The sequence below is a fragment of the Hakea prostrata genome, chromosome 3, assembly GCF_041222555.1.
Source record: "Hakea prostrata isolate BN-2017 chromosome 3, UWA_Hpros_2, whole genome shotgun sequence".
NCBI lineage: Eukaryota > Viridiplantae > Streptophyta > Magnoliopsida > Proteales > Proteaceae > Hakea > Hakea prostrata.
In genome coordinates, this window is record NC_142602.1 from 73,412,392 (window position 1) to 73,433,219 (window position 20,828).

At 37.5% G+C, this 20,828-nt stretch overlaps 1 protein-coding gene across 1 annotated transcript; it reads left to right on the forward strand.

Annotated features, from left to right (window-relative positions):
* Positions 1 to 4,158: 4,158 nt before the first annotated feature.
* Positions 4,159 to 11,010, forward strand: LOC149023031 (uncharacterized). Its single transcript, XM_089147392.1, has 8 exons — positions 4,159 to 4,402; positions 5,978 to 6,119; positions 6,230 to 6,484; positions 6,797 to 8,072; positions 8,716 to 8,951; positions 9,032 to 9,105; positions 9,794 to 9,902; positions 10,731 to 11,010. Exons 1-8 carry the CDS (start codon positions 4,347 to 4,349, stop codon positions 10,761 to 10,763), a joined length of 2,181 nt encoding a protein of 726 aa, XP_089003518.1. The 5' UTR covers positions 4,159 to 4,346; the 3' UTR covers positions 10,764 to 11,010.
* The last annotated feature ends 9,818 nt before the right edge of the window (positions 11,011 to 20,828 follow it).

Below are 20,828 nucleotides of genomic sequence, written 5' to 3' on the forward strand. Positions count from 1 at the left end.
CAGAACGTGGATCTAACTTCCGCTGCGAATACTTCATAAGGGGCGATCCTAAATCTTTCCCCGTCAATTAAACAATATTGATATATATTGAGTATTACCAACAACAACTTTATATTTTCGGTTTCATCTTTTTCCTGCAATGACATAACTAATTGAGATCTCTTCATTATTTTCGTCCTAACCTCTTCCAGGTTTCATGAAGTTATGTCTTCGGATTTTCATAATCAATTGTCTCCATTTTATGACCATCTTGATCATTTGCTCCTTTCTTTTTCTAGGATTTTATCCTTGAATCGATTGATCTTCCACGTTTTAAACGTGGTTTATTTCATTTGCCTTTGATAGATTGTCCTCGACATCAATTCTAATTAGAGCATTTCAGTTAATATGAGATTTAGTAACTCTTAACGGTCAACAATCGCAGTTGATTTATAATATTTATTGCATTATCCTTTGATCTTCAAGTTCACATTGCTTAGTCCGAGGATCTAATGAGATAATGATAGTGCATACAATCAATCTCTTTTTCCAACTGTTTATTCTCTCCCCCTCATGTTGGAAAAACTAATTCATCAAAATAATACTCACAGTATTGCATTAAATAAATCTCATATCCTTAGCAATATATTGAATTATATAAGGAGATTTATATCCAATATATATTCCCAACTTTATTTTGGGATTCATCTTTGTGCTTTGTGGTGGAGCAATTGGAGCTAGCCGTACATCCAAAAATTTTAAAATGAAAATATTTGGCTTTTGACCATAAGCCAATTGTAATAGGAGAATTTATGACAACCTTTTGGCCGATCGTACAATGTGCTTTGTTCTCATAACCAATGGTTTAGCTATTAATTGGAGACATTTAATAAATGATTTTGCTAAACCATTTTGGATATAAACATAAACAACGGCTATTCAACTGTGATCTCGGTTGTTATACAATAATCATAAAGCCTGAGATGTAAATTCACCATTATCACAACTGTCTTTATCTTATAATCCATGATTATGCTCTTAATCTCATTATTTGATCAAACAATCTCGCAAACACCAAATTGCAAGTTCATAATGAACATACATGTGACCACTTTATAGATGCATCTACTAAAATTATATATTATCTGAATGGTTCACATGATGGGTGAATGAGCCCGTATATTTCACCCTCTATACGTTTAAAAAACGTAGAATGTTCAATCTCAACTTTAGCTGGTGAATATTTAATAATAAATTTTTCTTGAGAACAAGTAATACAAGAAAATTCACTTAATTGAAAAATCTTCTGGTTTTTCAATGGATGACAATTGAATTTTCAATAATTTTTCGCATCATATTTGATCCGGGATGGTCCAACCGGTCATGCCAAATAATAAAATTATTGGAATCAATGTTCATTTGATTTACTCAAGCATGTGTTTCAACCATGCGATATTCGTGTAGTACAAATTGGGAGAAATATCTAATACCTTTGTATAGATATTTACTTTTACCATTATTTGTAGTTTCAATTTGATAATCATTTTGACAAATAGCTTTGAAACTTAATAAGTTTCTTTGAGACTTACTACAAAATAATGAATTATTCATAGCCAATTTTATCTCCCAAATAATAATAGATTAGCTTTTCTGGAGCTTCCAATCAATGTTGTACTACCAATTTTATATGAACATTGACTTCCACATTATCAAATAAGAGAAATATGTATATTTTTCTCTCAATATAATATGCGTCACAACATATAAGAGAATATTCACATTATTCATCAAAATGAAACATAATATATTAAAAGATATATAGAAAGTCAATAAAAAAAATTATAGAGGAAAAATTATGGAGTATGACAGATACATGTCTAATAGCTTTCATACCACATCGGTAAGAAATATTATCTTCACTTCTTGAATTGTTATATTGAGAATCCTTATTATTCTCTTATTTATTTCCATAATGATGACGATAATTATTCCGTCTTTTGTCTCATCCTCTTCCACAGTCATGACCATAATTTTAATTTTGCCTTCTTTCAGGCATATCATGAATTGCTGCATTCACTTCAGGGAATGGAACGGAACCAATAAGACGAGCTTCATGACTTTTCATTGATAGTCCATTATTTTACTCAGCCACAAATAGGCATGATATCATTCAGAGTATTTCTTAAAACTTCTTTTACAATATTACTATTATATCAACAAATCTGAAACTTGAAAATCTGCTGGGATATTTTCATGAATAATATTTTCTCCTTATAATTTCAAAAATTACAGAACTGTATTTATTTACAGTTTCAAATCTTGCAACTTCATGTGCATTTATAGAATTGTATTCATTTACAGTTTCAAATCTTGCAACTTCATGTGCATCTGCAGAACTGTATTCATTTACAGTTTCAAATCTTGCAACTTCATGTTTATCTGCAGAACTGTATTCATTTACAATTTCAAATCTTGCAGCTTCAGGTGCATTTAACAATATTTGTGGTGCAAAGCTAGCAACCACTATATACAATAAATAAAACCACAATCGTTAAAGCAACATAATATCTTATTATTTGATTGGTTCTTAGATTCAATAAAACCCATATCTTTTTATCATGATGCACTTACATTTCAAGATGGACAAGGTAAACTCAATTGTTTACAAAAACGTGTGAGGAGGTCGATCATTTTTTTTACTTTGGAATAGAAAACATAATGATACATAGTCTGCTGTCTTTCTTCTCAAAACACAATACTTCGAGCAAAATCGTGCTGATAACGTGTTATAAAATAAAAAGAAAATATATTAGATACAAAGAAGAAAGACAAGATGAGTTCAATCAGAACTAATTCATTCAGTTGAGTGCATTACATATTTATAGTAGAAAGAGCATCTACTCTGATATGGAAATACAATATATGATTCTTGCACACAATAAAGATATTCTTGATATGGAAAGATAGATTGCCGCCCAAGATAGAAGGTGCATGGAATGGAAATATTGACTGCCAACATTGTGTGTTGAGATCACTGTAATCATCAATTAAGATGGGAATGTGAATCACCAAGATTGTATCCTGAGGTAATTGAGATCTTCAATTGGAAGTACAATCTCTTTGGGGTAATGGACATCCATAATAAATATTATTTATAACAATGACATTTATATCCATTATTTTACTTTTAAAATTTGTTTTCAAATTTGGGGGTGGGGGGTGGGGCCAAATAGTGATATTTCACATATGAGGTGAGAAAAAAGCTAGAAAAATGAAGGAAATTAATATAAAAAATGAAAAAGCTAAGGAAATAGTAAAACAATTTAAAAATTCGGGGGGCATGGCCCCCGCCCCCTTAGTGGGTCCGTCCTTGACTAAACTACATTTGTCAGAACGATACAATACTTGATACGGGGCGATACGTCTTTAAAATCACATGACCGATACAATACTTGATACCAATACTTTGAACCTTGAGTATAAGCGTATAACATTAAACACCATGCGACCTTGATGTTGGAAGATAAATAATCCCAAGAAAGAAGATGGTAATCTCAAGCAAAATCAGCCCAACCTTCTTTAGAAGTGGGAGTGAAAATCTGAAAGCCAAAACCCTATTACTATCACTCTAAACTCTCAATGCCTCTCAATTTTTTCGTTTCTTCTGATACGGTTGGATTCTATGGGAGAAATTATTGCTACAAGAAATCTAAAAACACTCCTTATGGTTCAGAAAAATAGAACAACTTTATTTTTGGTTAAAAGAAAAGTAACCATTGGTAATTTCTTTTTCTTTTCCCTTTCCCGATAGAAAATGGTTGGAAGGAGAGAAAAGAGAGGAGATAATTATCTTGTGTTTGATAATTGAATAATTTACAGAGAACGGTTAAATTTTTACGAGAATGATTTTACAAATAAGGATTAGATTTTTTGACGAGAATGATTTTTACGGCTTTAAGTATGGTGTCAGTGCTTTAACGCCGCTATTTTGGGATGCCAGGTCCAATTTTTTTCACTGTTTTATCGGTTCATATCATATGAGGGACGGTCACGAATTTAGGCCCCACATTAAGGGGCGCCATGCAAAAAACTCAAAAGGAAAAAAAACGAAAGAAATGGTATGAACCGATAAAAAATGGACAAGAAACGGAAGCCTACGAAAACCATGAACTTGTTTGCTGTTTGGCATTTGAGTTGGCCCAGACATGGAACCTCTTATAGGGCTAAGAGAGCGCAAGAAATTTAGAGGTGGTGACGCTGAGTTATTGTTTCTATTCTACGGGCCAATTCGTTGGAATATCCGTTTTTAAATTCCATTTTGAACTCTATATCCGTTGTAATTTTCCTATTCCCTCGCTTAGCTTCCAATGGCGAATCTAAACTATTGTTCTTCCTTCAATTCTGCCATGGATGGCATGCACAGGTAATGCTTTAAAGCATTGTGGTTTATCTTCATTTTCTTCTTTTCGGTCTATTTCATGGTCTTGTCTTAGTAGGTTTTTTACCTTCTGATAGAGTATGGGTAAAATTCCACCATCCATTTGCAACCTCCCTCCGCTCTGGAAACATTTAATTTATGAAACTCTTGGAATATTCTTTCTGGGTTTTGGCATTCAGGGTTCTTTCCTTTTGCAATTCATGATTTCAATCTATTCCATTACACCATATCCCTGGCTTTTCATGCTCTTCTAACCTGAAAGTCATGATTTAATGACATTTTATCCGTATTTTTGGTGAAGATATTCACTTCTTCTCCATGTTTTGTTCGTTATCAGGATTGCTGTAATTGATGGTCATTCCTTTTCACATAATTTTAATTTTTAGGATTTTTGAGTGTATGTTAACATGTTGAGTTAGTAGAAGTCATCATTCATTTTTTACTTTAGAATCATTCTCTCTTTCTTTCTTGACTTTTCTCATTTGCCTAGGTTTATATTTCCAGACCACATGTTTTTGTGGGGATTGTTTTTTTTCCCAACTCATGGAAGACATTTGATGGCCTTGATTACTGAATAAAAACACGTAATGGAGCCTCTGCCTGATCTCTATCCCCTAACAAGTTTGCAAATTGGGTAAGAATTGTATGATCTTGATTCTGATTACTGTTTTGTCTTAAGTTGAAATCACAACAAAGTTAAGATAAACTAGATAGCTGTGTTTGCAATATAGGGAATATGTAATAAATATATACTAACACACGATTGAGCAAAAAGGAAGCCTGAAATTTTCTTCTGTGTCTATCGACAAACTCTCCATTGTTGAAAATTTTATGGCCTAAATTTTCAAAAGGTAGCCATGGAAACAATTCTTCAATAACTTTTCTCTTCATCTTCACTCAGTGCACAATTACAATGAAAAGAATAAAAAAGCTACCGATAAACACAGGTTGAGAGATAATCCCAGATAAATACTTGTAAATTACTGTGTGAGGCACATATTATGCTTGAATAAAGTCATGAACTATTCATATGGACAACTTGGTTAGAGCCTTCAGTTATCCTGACATTTTCCTCTATTAAAAGCCAACTGCAATGCAACTAAGGCAGGAAAATTACAATGGCCAGCATAATTAATGGGGTCTCTTTGCAGAGCAGACTGCCATACTACTTATATAGGAAGTTAACTTGCAGTGCATCGGATGGAATCTAGAAGATGATGAACTCCACATGAGTTGTAATAACTAATGTAATTCTAGGGGAGGCCCTCAGTGATATCAGCCTGCAATAGTAAATTTGTATATGAAATGCATATGCTCCATTTCTCTGTTGTTGGTATCAAACTTTTAGTTTAGTGGTAAAAATTAGTATTAAACTTTGGTGCAATGTTCACTGATCTTCATGAATAGTGTTCTGGAGATTATCAATTTGAAGTATGTAGTTTTGTGAGTATTATTTTATGCTTGTGGATGTTGGTATTTCTAAAAGCCCTTTGAGTATGTTCTTACCTCCCTAATGGAAGGTTCATTATGCTCAATGCATTTCATCAAATCTTTTTGCAGGGACATACAATCTTATATTTCAAGGGCGTTTATATATTTTGCACCCAGTAGTCACAAGTTTCTCATTTTGGTTGATAATCAGCCATGGGTTATGAGCAAGCACTCAAGATCAACACGCATTTGGCATATAATTGTCACAAAGGTGATTATTGATACTTATCCAAGAGATGTAAATATATATATATTTTTAAAATCTGTTGAAAGACAATCTGACCTGTCCAACTTGTTTCACTGCCTTTTTGTTGTTTGCAGTACAGAATGTCTCCTTTTACAAATACAAGGTCCCTTACCCATACTCCAAATTTAACAAACAAAGAAAGTTGCAGTATTTCCCCGAAACATAAAAGCAAGATACGCTACAGGTGGTCCTCTGTCATAAATGTGGCTCGGTGGCCCGAGAAGTCACTTGTCCACTGGATAGACTCATGCAAAAATTTACATGGTTTTATTGTGTTTGAAGTATCATGGGAGGACGTCCGTGGTATCAACTATTATAATGAGCTTCAGGTATCTATGCATTATCACTCTATAATACTTCTATCTCTGTAGAATTCATGTAGAATTCCACCACTAAATGTTATAAGGTATTTTTGAGTTATTAATATACATTTAATGCACAGATTGGGTGCATACACTTCGGGGATCACCCGACTTTTAGATTAAGCATGTTGGTTGATTTTACGTCTGTAGCCTTCTATTCCATCTCTTGCTGTTGATGTATTAGGATATATCTCCCAAATCCTCTGAACTTGTGATGCATGATAATGAGTTAGAGAATTATAATAATCTTTGATTCAAGGGAATCACTTGTTTTTGCAGACGGACACATCCCTTGCTTTAGAAGTGAAATCAATGAGAAAGTGGGAGTTTAACTGCATTAATCATGCCCTGAGTTGTATATCATTATGGTTCTCAGGCACATCATTGGAGATGAAATCATTACATTGCGGTCTAAACGACTTGTTTGATGGAGACCCCCACTCTAATTGCTGTCAGAAATTCTCTGATAATTCTAAAGAACTACTCTTTAATCGTAGGTGTCCTTTTGAGGTTCTTTCTGAAGACATATTTTTTGATGTTGGAGAAAGTGAAGTTGATAACCTCTCTGAATGTAGTCCCTTGAGTGGGGACAAAGGATGCCTGAATGGTGGATTTAGGAAGGATCGTCTGTTAGAGGATAGTGATAATGGAAACAGAGAGACATGCATGAAGGAGGAATCTGATATTGCATCCAGGATATGCAACGATAATTGTACATACCCATTTGAGGTTCCTTCTGAAGATATATTTTTTGATGTTGGAGATTGTCAAGTTGAAGAGGATAATACCTCTGGATATAGTCACTCAAGTGACGATAAAGAATGCTTGACTGGTGAATTTAGCAGGGACCATCAGGTGGAAAATTGCATTGATGAAAAAACAGATACAGGCATGAAGGTAGAATTTGATATTGCATCCACTATATACAACGACAATTTACTTCTAGTCCGGTTCAGTGACAGAGATGTTCCATTCAAATTAAGGCAAGTAATTACATCTGATTTGAGGCTTCTTACTTTGCTTGAGTTTGGGCTCCCAGCATGGGTTATATTCTTACAATCCTATCCGTTATTCTGCCATTTCTACCGCCCGTGGATGCGGCCTTTGGTGAGAACTCTCTATGTCTTAATGTCACTCATAACTGTGATCATTGGATTTTATGATCTCTACAAGAATATACCCATTTTGAAGGAAACCTTATCCCACCTCTGTGGACCCCTCTTTAAGTGGGTAGAAGCCTGGGATATGATATCTAGGATTAGGTATCTTGGGACAATGTTATTCCTTCAAAACTTTGAGAAGGCTGTTAAGTGGTTTCTCATCATGATGCGGACTATCAGACTGTTGCTATCATTGTTCCTCAGTCCCTTGATTAGCACATTTATGGACATCAGTGCGTTCATGTCACCAATATGGAGTATTTTTACGGATATAGGAGCACCTTTCTCTTCTACTGTATGGACAACATTGGCATCACTATGCATCACATTTATGGATTTGGTCAAGGTTCTGCTATCCCCTTTCGCGCTTCTTTATTCATTTATATTGACTATAGGTATATTGGAAACCATTGAAATTCCACTCTTTTTTTTTTTTTTTTTTTTTTTTGTAAAAATATTGAAATGTCCACGATTTATCTCAATCAATTTGGGCTAATTATTTTCCTCCAAGGAGTTAGACTCCTGTTGGATATCTTTCGACACTCTACCAGCTGCATACTGGCTTATGAGTCAGATTCAAACTAGTTTTGATTTGCTCAAAAACACCACCTTGACTAAGGTTTGTTATTTTTAATCCTTCGTCATGTGTGTCTACTGATATCCATGGCAAAGGAGTGAAAAGATTATCACTCTTGGTTGGGGGGGGGGGGGAGTCACCAGTGTCTCATATTCATGGTTTGTAGGACCTACAGAGGGCAACTAGCCATGGACATTTGAGCAATACTTTGAGCAAATCAGATGATCATTTCTGCTTATCCTGTATATATATCAGCATGGTCACGTGATTGCTCAGCATTAAGTACATATGTATGGATGCAGAGGCACCCAACTGAGTTTGAGTGTCTTTTCCAAGACAAATGTGCTAAATTTTAAAGTAGGAAATGACCAAAGCAATTCAACCTTCTTGAATCTTTTGCATAATATAGTATTTTTTGTATGTACTTGTATCTGCTAATGTTTGATTGTTTATTTATTCAGTTACATCAGTTTATCCAGTTATTAACTCCATCTGGGAACTGTTGCTTGCTCCAATTCGTCTTACTTACGCACTGGCGAATTACTTGGCTTTTTGGTTCTCCAATATTTGTATCTTGCTCAGAGGCTTTTTCACTTCTGCTAGTAGCATGACTCGGCTGATGAAATTTTCTTGTTCAAAACCTGGTCCATCTGAAATCTCAGTTTGGCATGTTCTTTGGAAAGATCTCATCTCAAAGGTTGGCATGGTCTTCGAATCATAACACTTGCTTGGTTATTTTTCTTGTGCTGGCGAACTGAATATTTTTCTAAAATCTAGGTATTCCGGGCCCTTCGGAGTGTTATATATGGTCTTGTTGCTTTCTTCGCAATCTGTAACCGCCATAGGCTAAGGTACAGTCTACTTTATCAACTTTGTGTTAATCATTTTAAGTATTATTTATGAATTCTTCTCAGATTGTAACAGCCACTGCCCCCCTACCTTTGTACATGTGCATGAAATATACAGGATTATGATATCAATTCATGTAGTCTAACCTTGTATGATATTATGGACATGAAAGCATTTTCTGCTTTGAACTTCTAGTCACCTTTATTTTTTTCATGCACTCAACCCTGAATTTGCAAACTTGCTGGAAGGCTTATAATTGCCTACTGTGTCCTCTCACTAGCAAACTGAGCTTTTATCGAGATATGACTTGGGTGGGCATTTTTCCTACGCAGCTTACCCCAACAATTTGTGTTGGGAGGCTGTTTTGATACCTTGACCTCAGGCTACAACTGTAGTCACTGACCATTGTGCCAAGGCCTGCACCCCTTGAGAAATATTAACATGGGAGAGTGATGTCGGAGCTGACCCTGCAATAGCTGATGCTTCATGCAATGAGTACACCCTTTTTTGTGGTGTCTGAGATAGCATGCTGGGGAGTGAGCCAATGGGAAGGGCAGTAAACAGGGAGACAGTGTGCTGGGGTAGACAATAAAACCAACTCAGTGACCTTTCTTTTGTTAAGAAATATATCTTAGGCTTGTAAGGACTTATTTTCTTCTGACTCATGCGGTCAACTTGTTGGAAATGCAGCATATACAACCACATGAGAGTATTTTTCTTGCAACTCTGTTGCCGTCTCCGGTTAGGGCATTACGATTGTCATTGTCAACAAAGAATGCAAATTGAAGACAAACTTGTGGTAAGTCTCAATTTCATTCATTATCTTTGGTTCTGTTACTGAAAAAGAGGAAAACAACAAAAAGCATTGCGTGTTCCAAATTACATACACCATGAACTAAATGTATTGCTGTAGCCATTGTACTCACTAGGAAATGATATTAAAAGAATAAATTACGTACATGTCTCCTGGAGTTGTAGGCTATTATGTCATCGATCCCTCAAGTTATTCTATTACAAACGTCCCCAGGTGTCTCAAATATTACATCAACCCTACCTCTGTTTTTCTGGATCTACAATTCTCTATGCAGATTTACCTAGCTAATTAAGCTGGACAATGCAGATTAGCCGCACTTATCAGATGGTAGAGGTACGGTGGTTTAGCTTTTGAAACACCAGGAGGACATCTGTAATAAAACAAGTTAAAGGGTAGTAGATGTAGTATTTTGCAACTCCAAAGGGTGTCTACACAATTTGCTCAAGTTGTAAATAATCTTACTGTGTCAATGCTTAAAATTGATAACAGAGCATCTTTTTGGTAGATGTTTAAAGATAATTCAAATGTTGGTTTAAAATAGAAGCCAAAAGAAGATTATAAACTCAGTGCATAACTCTGTAGCCCATGTTATACCTGGGAAACATAAGCTGTATGAGATTATAAGCCCATGCATAACTTTAGCATTTCATTTCTCTTTTGTTTCTCAAGTTGTCCTACTCTCTTGCTTTCATAGGCCTGTACAAGTTTTTTCTTTTTTCTCATGAAATTTATGCCTCTGTCATCCATAGTGACAGGCTCATCTGGCTTTGATTTACTTATTTATTCAGGAGCTTTTCTTTCTTGAAATTGCAGGGTGACTCCAAAGAATGCAATCGTTGCAAATAAGCGGACGGAGAAACTTTGAATTTCTAGACTAGATGGGGGATCTTAGAACACTTGAACAATGGTAATGAAGTGTTCCAGCAATATAATTAAATGATGTTGTATATTCTGTACAGAACTTTCTATGATTCTAGTCTCACTGATCAGAAATTTTACTCGTGTATCTCATGGAACATTTGCTGGCTGCTGACAACATATCTTATCAAGAGGTTTTAAACCTTAGGTCATTTCCCCATGAATCCCAAAAATCCCTGAAACTATTTTATTATCTTGGATCCAATTGCCAACTCTACTTGTTGGAACTTTGCATTTGTGCCATTAGTGCGAAATGCCAATCCTTGCTGTAACTCTGGATCTGTAAATATGGTGGATGAATTTTGTTCACGGTTAGAATTAAAAGAGACAACTTGACCATCGATATGTAGTTTCATGTGATGAACAACTGGAAATGCGCAGCTTGTCTTGATCTCATTCCCAGGTTAAGTAGTAGATAATATTTGGCGATTTCATAGATCTTCAGGGAAGGCAAAAATTTTTGAAAATGAAGTTTCATCTGGAAAGCAAGATGAAAAAACTTGATAAAATTCTCTGGAATCATCCTACTACCCAACACTACAAATTTGCACTTCAAAGCATCGAGAAACCTAGAACCTGGAGCCTTGAGACCATGTGACTTTAAATCTAGATCATTGAACTTGGTGCCATTGAGAACATTAAAATCTTACACCAAGAATCATGAACTGTGTTATGTGGAACTATGAAAAAGGGTGGAATCTGAAAAAAACCTTATGAAAACCCTTGGAGAACCTTGTTGTGGAATCATGGTCTAAATTTTTGGATAGTGTTCAGGGAGTCAATTTTGGATCAGAACTAGTAACAGGACTAGTGATACGAATCACATAAATGAAGAGGAGAATGCAAACGTGGAAGGACAGGTCATGGCACAAAAAGACAAGGGAACAAAACCTTCAAGGAGGTCTGAGAGGATGAGTAAAATCCCTGCCTATTTGAAGGAATATGCTTGGTAAAGGGCAGAGATGATAGTTGTGCTTTGGGATTAATCCAATGATTGCCATTACAATTTTCCTATGTTTCTACTGTCAAAGGTGTATAAATTGTGAACTGGAACCCTAAAGAAGGCAATGAATTCAATAGTTATCTTTTAATTCCACCTCTCTTCTCCTCTATGTCTCTGTTTCTCTCTGAGTTCCTTCCCCTGATCTAGAGTCATAACAACTGGTCCGACTTGCCGAATGGCGGAGGGACTACAGAGTCGTCAGTTAGATGAGGTGATTAAGCACCTGATGACACTTGCCGCCACTCACGGAGAACGACTGAGCTCGCTGCAAGGAATCATTACAGAGCACAAAACTTCTCAGGCAAAACAACGTGAAACCATGAGTGAAATGCTAGTGCAATTGACGGAGATGGAAGGAAGGCTTGATTGAGCACTGGGACAAACACCGACAGCAGAAATCTCCTTACCCATTTATGCAACTACAGGATCAACAACGCCTTCCCAACCATTCCGAAGTATCCAAATGCAGACATTACGACTGGATTTTCCTCGATTCGATGGGCTTGATCCAGACGGGTGGTTGTTTCGAGAAGAAAGTTTCTTCGAGTACCACTCTATGCATGATGATCAAAAACTAATGGTAACTTCCTTTCACATGGAAGGCTCTGCTCTGCAATGGTTTCTCTAGATGAAGCGAGGAGGACTGCTATCAAACTGGGCAACATTCACAAGGGCGTTGATAAAGCACTTTGGTCCGTCTCCCTTGGACGATCCACAAGGGGTCTTAGTAGAGCTCCCACAAATTATCACGATATCTAAATACCAACCATGCTTCAAAGAATTAGCGAACAAGGTCGATGGTGTACCAGCATCCTTCTTGATCAGCTGTTTCATATCGGGATTGAAGGCGGAGCTGCGGCATGAAGTCTTGTCGGCACAACCTCAAGACATGGCTACAACCGTAGGGCTCACCAGGATGCATGAAACCAAACTACAGGAGTTGCGAAGGACAACAATACGCACTGTTCCCTTATCGACCCGACCACCACTATTACCCACAAACCGCAGGAAGGCAATGACAACAACTCCAGGATCGTCAACCATACCCATCAGACGGTTAACTCCCATCGAGATGCAACAACGTAGAGAAAAGGGCTTGTGTTTTAACTGTGATGAAAAGTACTCAATAGGACACAAGTGTAAAGGGCGTCAATTCCTGTTGCTGGAAACTCACGAAGAAGAGCCGTCCATAAATGAGGACATTGAGATGTTTGTTGAAGAATCAGAACAATTGGCCGTTGTTGTACCACTTACGCCAGAGCTCTCTTACCACTCTTTGATGGGCACGAATTCGACCACGACGTTGCGATTCGCAGGGAACATAGAGAATCGTCCTGTACAAGTGTTGATAGATTGAGGTAGCACTCACAATTTAGTGCAGAGTCATCTAGCCAAACTACTGGGGTTACTGGTTGAGTCGATGTCGACGATGACAGTAATGGTTGGTGATGGAAATAAACTTACCTGCGAAGGGCAACTTCGGAATTTGAAACTCAAGGTACATACTCACACTCTCACCTTTGATGCGTACATACTCTTAGTATTTGGGGCATATATTATTTTAGGGGTGCAATGGTTATCCATAGTAGGCCCAATATTGTTTCATTATGGGCACCTCACCTTGAGGTTCACTCATATGGACCGAGATATAACATTAATAGGTGAGTCAAGCCCATGCCCAATGCAAGTGGATATTCATGTGTTAAAAAGGGGTGTTGAGACTCACAATTATGCTGCATGCTTTAAATTGGAGATAGAAGAAGATAAGGGGGCTGAAAGTGTTAACCCAAATTACAATTCTTGTTGGACCAATATGAACCCATTTTTGCTGAGCCCACGGGCTTACCCCCAATAAGGTAGTAGGATCATACCATACACCTTCATCCAAGTTCACAACTGGTTAATGTACTACCCTACTGGCACCCACACTTCCAAAAGGAAGAAATCGAATGCGAAGTGACTGCCATGTTGGCCCAGGATAGAATTAGGCCCAGCATTAGCCCATTCTCATCATCGGTCCTCTTAGTTAAAAAAAGGATGGTACGTGGCGATTCTATGTCGATTATCAAGCCTTGAATTCCATCACTATCGAGGACCTATTTTCGATTCCTACAATCGACAAACTATTCAATGAATTGCATGGGGCCTACTATTTTTCCAAGTTGGATTTACGCTCCGGATATCATCAGATCCCAGTATGCGCCGAAGATGTGCCCAAGACCGCATTACCCATGAGGGGCATTATGAATTTTTGGTGATGCCATTTGGGCTCACTAATGCCCTCAATACATTTCAGGCCATATGAATAATGTATTTAAGGCCCATCTCAGAAAATTTGTATTAATTTTTTTTTATGATCTATTGATCGATAGACCAACTTGGCCCACCATTTAAGGCACTTGGAGGAAGTGTTACGTATTCTCAAGGCCAATTCATTATATGCAAAAAGAAGCAAATGCAATTTTGGCAAGATGAATATTGATTACTTGGGCCACGTGGTATCTGGCCATGGTTTGGAGGTGGATCAAACAAAAATCACTACAATTCTCAGATGGCCCACTCCCCAAAATATTAAGGCAGTTCGAGGGTTTCTAGGTCTCACTGGTTATTACAGGCGGTTTGTAAAACATTACGCCCAAGTTGCTGCTCCTCTTTCCAACCTCCTTCGCAAAGGTGAGTACCACTTGAACTCCGAAGCTGAATCCGCCTTCAAGGAACTTCAGCGAAGACTCACTGAAGCTCCGATTCTCACCTTACCAAATTTTAACAAGATCTTTGATGAACACATTTATGTGTGAAATCTTAGGGCATAAAGCATGTATTTTATACACTTTGAGTGGAGCTACCTTGGGTTTTATGTTGTTTTTGTAGATTTTATGAATTTTCAGGACTTGAGCGAATATTTGGAGTTTTGGGTATGAATCATGCAATTTTACACGTCAAGAGGTCCATCCAAATTCTCAAATGCGAAACTAGGCCTTGATCATGAGCATGATGGGCTAGAGATGTGATTATGGGCCAACTCTAAAATATTTAAGTGATAAAGGAAAGCAAATTTTGATCTAAGGCTGAGATTATAAATTATTAATCAAATCTACAGAGATATTGTTGAGAGAGTCCTAATGGAGAAAAAGAGTCCTTGCACACCTCAATATCTTATTTCCTATTTGGGACTTGGTCGAAGAAAGAAAAAGAGGAAAAAGAATTATATTCAAAAAGAAAAAGAGGAAAAATCTCGTTTTTGAATGTCTTTGTTCAGTTTCGATCAAGCCCTTTCATCGAACGGTCATCCGGTGTCCGATCGAGCTGATTTTTGGATGGAGAGCTTTATGACTTCTTAACCCTAAAATCCAACGGTGGAATTATGTATTTGATATATCTAAGTCCATACAATTGGTACACCAAAACCCTAATTGGTTGAGTCAGATAAGAACTTTGAGTTTTATTCAAATTTAGCCGTGCCACATATCCCATTTAAGTCTATAAAAGGAGAGCATACTCCATCAAGGGAGAACGTGTTCTAGAGCTTAGAAGAAGCACATTTTCTTTTCTCTTTGGTTTATTTAGGCTTTCTTTAGTTTTCTTTGCTTGCATTTGTGAGATTTTAATTTTTAGATTGAATGTTTAGGTTTAATTTTTTTTTTATGTAATGTAATTCAAGTTCAAGTTTAAAAAAAAAAAAAAAAAAAAAAAAAATTGTGCTTGAACTTGAATTGCATATATTTTTTTTTTTTTGAAACTTGAACTTGAATTGCATTACATAAAAAAAATTAAACTAAAGAAATTAAAATCTCACAAATGCAAGCAAAAAAAACTAAAGAAAGCCTAAATAAACCAAAGAGAAAAGAAAATATGCTTCTCCTAAGCTCTAGAACACGTTCTTCCTTGATGGAGTATGCTTTCCTTTTATAGAGTTTCCATGGGATATGAGGCACGGCTAAATTTGAATAAAACTCAAAGTTCTTATCTGACTCAACCAATTAGGGTTTTGGTGTACCAATTGTATGGACTTAGAGATATCAAATACATAATTCCACCGTTGGATTTTAGGGTTAGGAAGTCGTAAAGCTCTCCTCCAAAAATCAGCTCAATTGGACACTAGATGACCGTTTGATGAAGGGCTTGATCGAAACTGGACAGAGACATTCAAAAACGGGATTTTTCCTCTTTTTCTTTTTGAATATAATTCTTTTTCCTCTTTTTCTTTCTTTGACCAAGTCCCAAATAGGAAATAAGATATTGAGGTGTGCAAGGACTTTTTTCTCCATTAGGACTCTCTCGATAATATATCTGTAGATTTGATTAATAATTTCTAATCTAAGCCGTAGATCAAAATTTGCTTTCTTAATCTCTTAAATATTTGGAGTTGGCCCATAATCACATCTCTAGCCCATCAAGCTCATGATCAGGCCCAATTTCGCATTTGAGAATTTGAATGGACCTCTTGACGTGTAAAATTGCATGATTCATACCCAAAATCCAAATATTCGCTCAAGTCCTGAAAATTCATAAAATCTACAAAAACAACATAAAACCCAAGATAGCTCCACTTAAAGTGTATAAAATACATGCTTTATACCTTAAGATTTCACACATAAATGTGTTCATCAACCTTCACCGTCAAAACCGATGCCTCTGGCATTGGTATAGGAGCGGTATTGAGTCAGAATGGGCACCCTATAGCGTATTTCAGTTGTAAACTATCTGCCCGAGCACAAGCCACATCCACCTACAATCGAGAGATGCTCGCGATTACTCAGGCGGTTGCTCGATGGCTACTATATTTGCTGGGATGAAAATTCGTGATTCTCACAGACCAGAAGAGTCTGCGGGAGTTAAATTCACAAGTGATTTAAACCCCAGATCAGCAAGAGTGGGTCACTCACCTTCTTGGTTTCGATTTTGATATCAAATACAAACTTGGAAACCAGAATCAGGCAATAGATTCTCTCTCTCGCCTACCATCGGTGAGTACAATTTCAGTTGCTACCCCATCCCCGAGATTTCTATCGGAGCTTGGTGAAGAAGTGCAGCAATCAAAAAACTTGCAAAAGATTTGTGCTCAAATTACCGCAGCAGCACTGGAATCTGCAGATACCAGTTCCGAGATGGGTTACTCTTCCATCGTGGTCGACTGGTCTTGCCTTCCACTCTCGGTTCTGCAATTTTTTCCTCCATGAATTTAATTTCATAGTAACCCAGTCGGTGGCCATGCTAGTTACCTACGCACATTAAAGAGACTTGGAGCAAACATCACCTGGAAGGGTATGTGCATGGACGTTCGTCACTTTGTAGCTCAATGCACCATCTGCCAACAAGTGAATAGCCTCAACACGCACTTGGGTTGCTTTAGCCCCTGCCCATTCTAGAGCAAGTTTGGGAAGACATTTCCCTAGATTTCATCACCGGATTTCCCAATTCACGAGGGAAGGTAGCCATCCTCGTCGTCATGGATCGCTTGACAAAATACTCTCATTTTCTTGCATTAGCTCCTGGACTCACGAGCCATACCGTTGCAAAATTTGCTGCTGAAATCATACAACTGCATGGGTGTCCTCGCTCTATTGTATCTGACCGAGATCCCCTCTTTCTTAGCAAATTTTGGAAGGAATTGCACAAGCTTTTGGGCACAAAATTGGCACATAGCACTGCATACCATCCTTAGTCCAATGGACAGACAGATCAATTCGATGGGCAGACAGAAGTGCTTAATCGATGCCTTGAAATGTATCTTAGAAGCTTTGTCGCCGACAAACCGCAGCAGTGGACGCAATACCTGAGTTGGGCAGAATATTGGTAGAATACATCATATCATATTGTTGCTAGCATGACTCCCTTTCAGGCGCTCTACGGTCGCCCTCCTCCAACAGTGACCCGTTATCTGCCCCAGGTTACTCGCAATGCTGCCGTGGAGGATACCCTCTTGAATCGCGACCTACTTCTTGCCAAACTAAAGAGTAATCTTGCTCAGGCACAGTCTTGGATGACCACTTTTGCAAATGCGAAGTGTACCGACAAGGAGTTCGAAGTTGGAAATTGGGTGTATGTTCGCCTTCAGCTCTATTTGCAGACGAGCATAGCCAACAAACTGCATCCCAAGCTCTAGTTTGGCCCATATCAAGTATGCGAGTGCATCAGCAAGGTCACATATTGCCTACAACTACCGCCGGCATCCTAGATCCATCCTGTCTTCCATATTTCACTCAAACCACACCTGGGGGTACCACCAGCAGAAGAGAGTGTCACGTCTCCACTACCCCCTACCGTGCCACTTCCTCTTGCCATCATCCAAACATGCACCATCAAGCAAGGCACTCAAGCCATACCACAGGCATTAGTGCAATGGGCAGGCTCACCACTTGAAGATGCATCATAGGAAGAACTTCCAACCCTGCTTTGCCAATTCCCTAACCTTAGCCTTGAGGACAAGGTTAATCTTCCAGAGGTTGGCAATGATATGAATCACATAAATGAAGAGGAGAATGCAGATGTCGAAAGACAGGTCATGGCACAAAAAGACAAGGGAACATAATCTTCAAGAAGGTTTGAGAGGATGAGTAAAACCCCTGCCTATTTGAAGGAATATGCTCATTAAAGGGCAGAGATGAATAGTTGTGCTTTGGGATTAATCCAATGATTGCCATTACAATTTTCCTATGTTTCTACTATCAAAGGTGTATAAATTGTGAACAGGAACCCTAAAGAAGGCAACGAATTCAATAGTTATCTTTTAATTCCACCTCTCTTCTCCTCTATGTCTCTTTTTCTCTCTGAGTTCCTTCCCCTGATCTAGAGTAACCGTCCCAATAAGAATCACAACTAGTCCACCCAATAGCTTGTTTGGATAGATTGATCCTAGTGATCTGTTAATGGTTCGAATTTGGTTCTACTGATTGGATCGGTGGAATCGATAAAACCAGTGGAACCAGTAGAACCCGTCAATATATACATAATTCAAAGAAATTTGCACTCTTTCTTACATATAATTAGCTCAAAGGAAGATTACTTTTACACCCACATAGATCTAAAAAAAAATAAAAAAATTGGTGGAATTGATAGAACCAGTAGAACTGATTAATACATACATAATTCAGAAATTTGCGCTCTTTCTTAAGTATAATTAGCTAAAAGGAAGATTACTTTTACACACACATGCACCCCAAAAAAAAAAAAAAGGTGGAAGATTTAGAGTGAAAATGAAGATCCATGGATGTGCTTGCTGCACAATGGTGGCAGTCTCCTTTGTCAAAGTAGTGAGTCCAGGGAGATCATGGGTTCTAACCTCCACCGCTACCACACCTTTCCCTTTGCCTTGCCCCCGGCCTCTAGGCCTACCGTGTGATTACAATCCTAATGGTTAATTGTAGCTAGGGAAATTGATTACTAATTGTAGAGGATGTGAATCCAAGATGGCATAGGGTTAACTATATATTGCATGATATTGAGTGGTTCTTATATATAGTGTGGGTGAAGTGTGCCTATTATATTTTTCCCTGACTAGTGAATTGTTTTTTTTGTGATTGTCTCATCAACCAAGGTCATCATGTTGAACCATGTAAATTATTGTACTTCTATATCTTTGTCAATTTCATATTCTATTTTTGTTAATTACCATATCAACTTAAATATCGAGGGATGCCATATTTTCTCCCTAGTTTTTTGAATGCACATGTCTAGCTACGCATGCATACGCTACTAGACACCGTTTGTTTGAAAAATTTGAAGTGATTGGAAAAAAGGAATTGGAGAAAGTGAGTTTTACATAACAATTCGCAATCATACTTTTTTCACCTCATCTCATTGGGAAAATGAACAAAATTCTTTCATTTCTTTTCCTATCCCCCCCCATTCTGGGAAAGGAAGAGATATAATAAAAATGGAACCCATATTTTCAACTTTTTCACAAAATTCTTTCATTCTTTTCCTATTCCCCCACTATACTACAGTGGATCCTACATGTTTATTTAAATTTTTTTTTTTGGTTACAAATTTTTTATCCTTTTCATCTTACAAACAAATGAGTGGTAGAGGAAATAAATAAATGATTAATTAATTTTTTTTTTTGGATGTTGATGCCTTTATTGAATAGAGGCATACATGTCTCTGGCTACATAGACACATCAAGCTTGAAGCTCCGCTTATTGCTTCATTCCTTATTGTCAAGCCTTGATGAAGTTCTTCAAGCAACATTTATAGGGTTTGAAAGAGACAGAAGAAGGGGAAGAAGGGAAAAAGAAAAGCAAAAGGCAGAGGATGTGTTCTCCATTGGGTGAAGAATTTTCAATGTCTGACATCTCTAAAGATGAGTTTACTATGATCTAGATATTTGACGAAATGTTTAAGTAAGTGTTTGGGATATATCTAAAAGACATATTTGATTCATTGAGCTTGTAAATAATTTGGATCCTCTCCACCCAAATAGTTCATACAACCATACATCCAAACTCACATTAGTGTGAGACTCACACTCACGGGCCAGCCTTGAGAGCCATACATCTACACTCATATGAGTGTGGGATACAGGCAACACAATATGGTTTCAAATTCATGTGAGTGTGGGTGTATAGATGTATGGGTAAGTTGGGTGGAGAAGATTCAAATCATTTATGAGTCTAGATCCTCTCCACCTAGCCTGCACATATAACCATACACCTACACTCACATGAGTGCAGGACCCACACTCATAGGCTTGCTCGTGTTAGGATGGAGGAAATCTTGAGCCCTTTGGCAGAGAGGGTTATAACATTTTTACATTAGTGTTGCCTAAATTAACGGTGGTAGCTCTTTGGCAAATGTGGTTGCTGCTGACTTGAAATTGGTCTTCATGTCATAGGTGCATGTAGAGATTTGAGCCACATTTTTCTCTCTCTCTCTCTCTCTCTCTCTCTCTTTGTTTTGGAATTGAGGATAACTCGGGGCAGCTTACACACACCTTGACATCTTTTGGGGGGTAGCTTTCTGAAAGGATTCGACCTATAAGGCATTGGTCT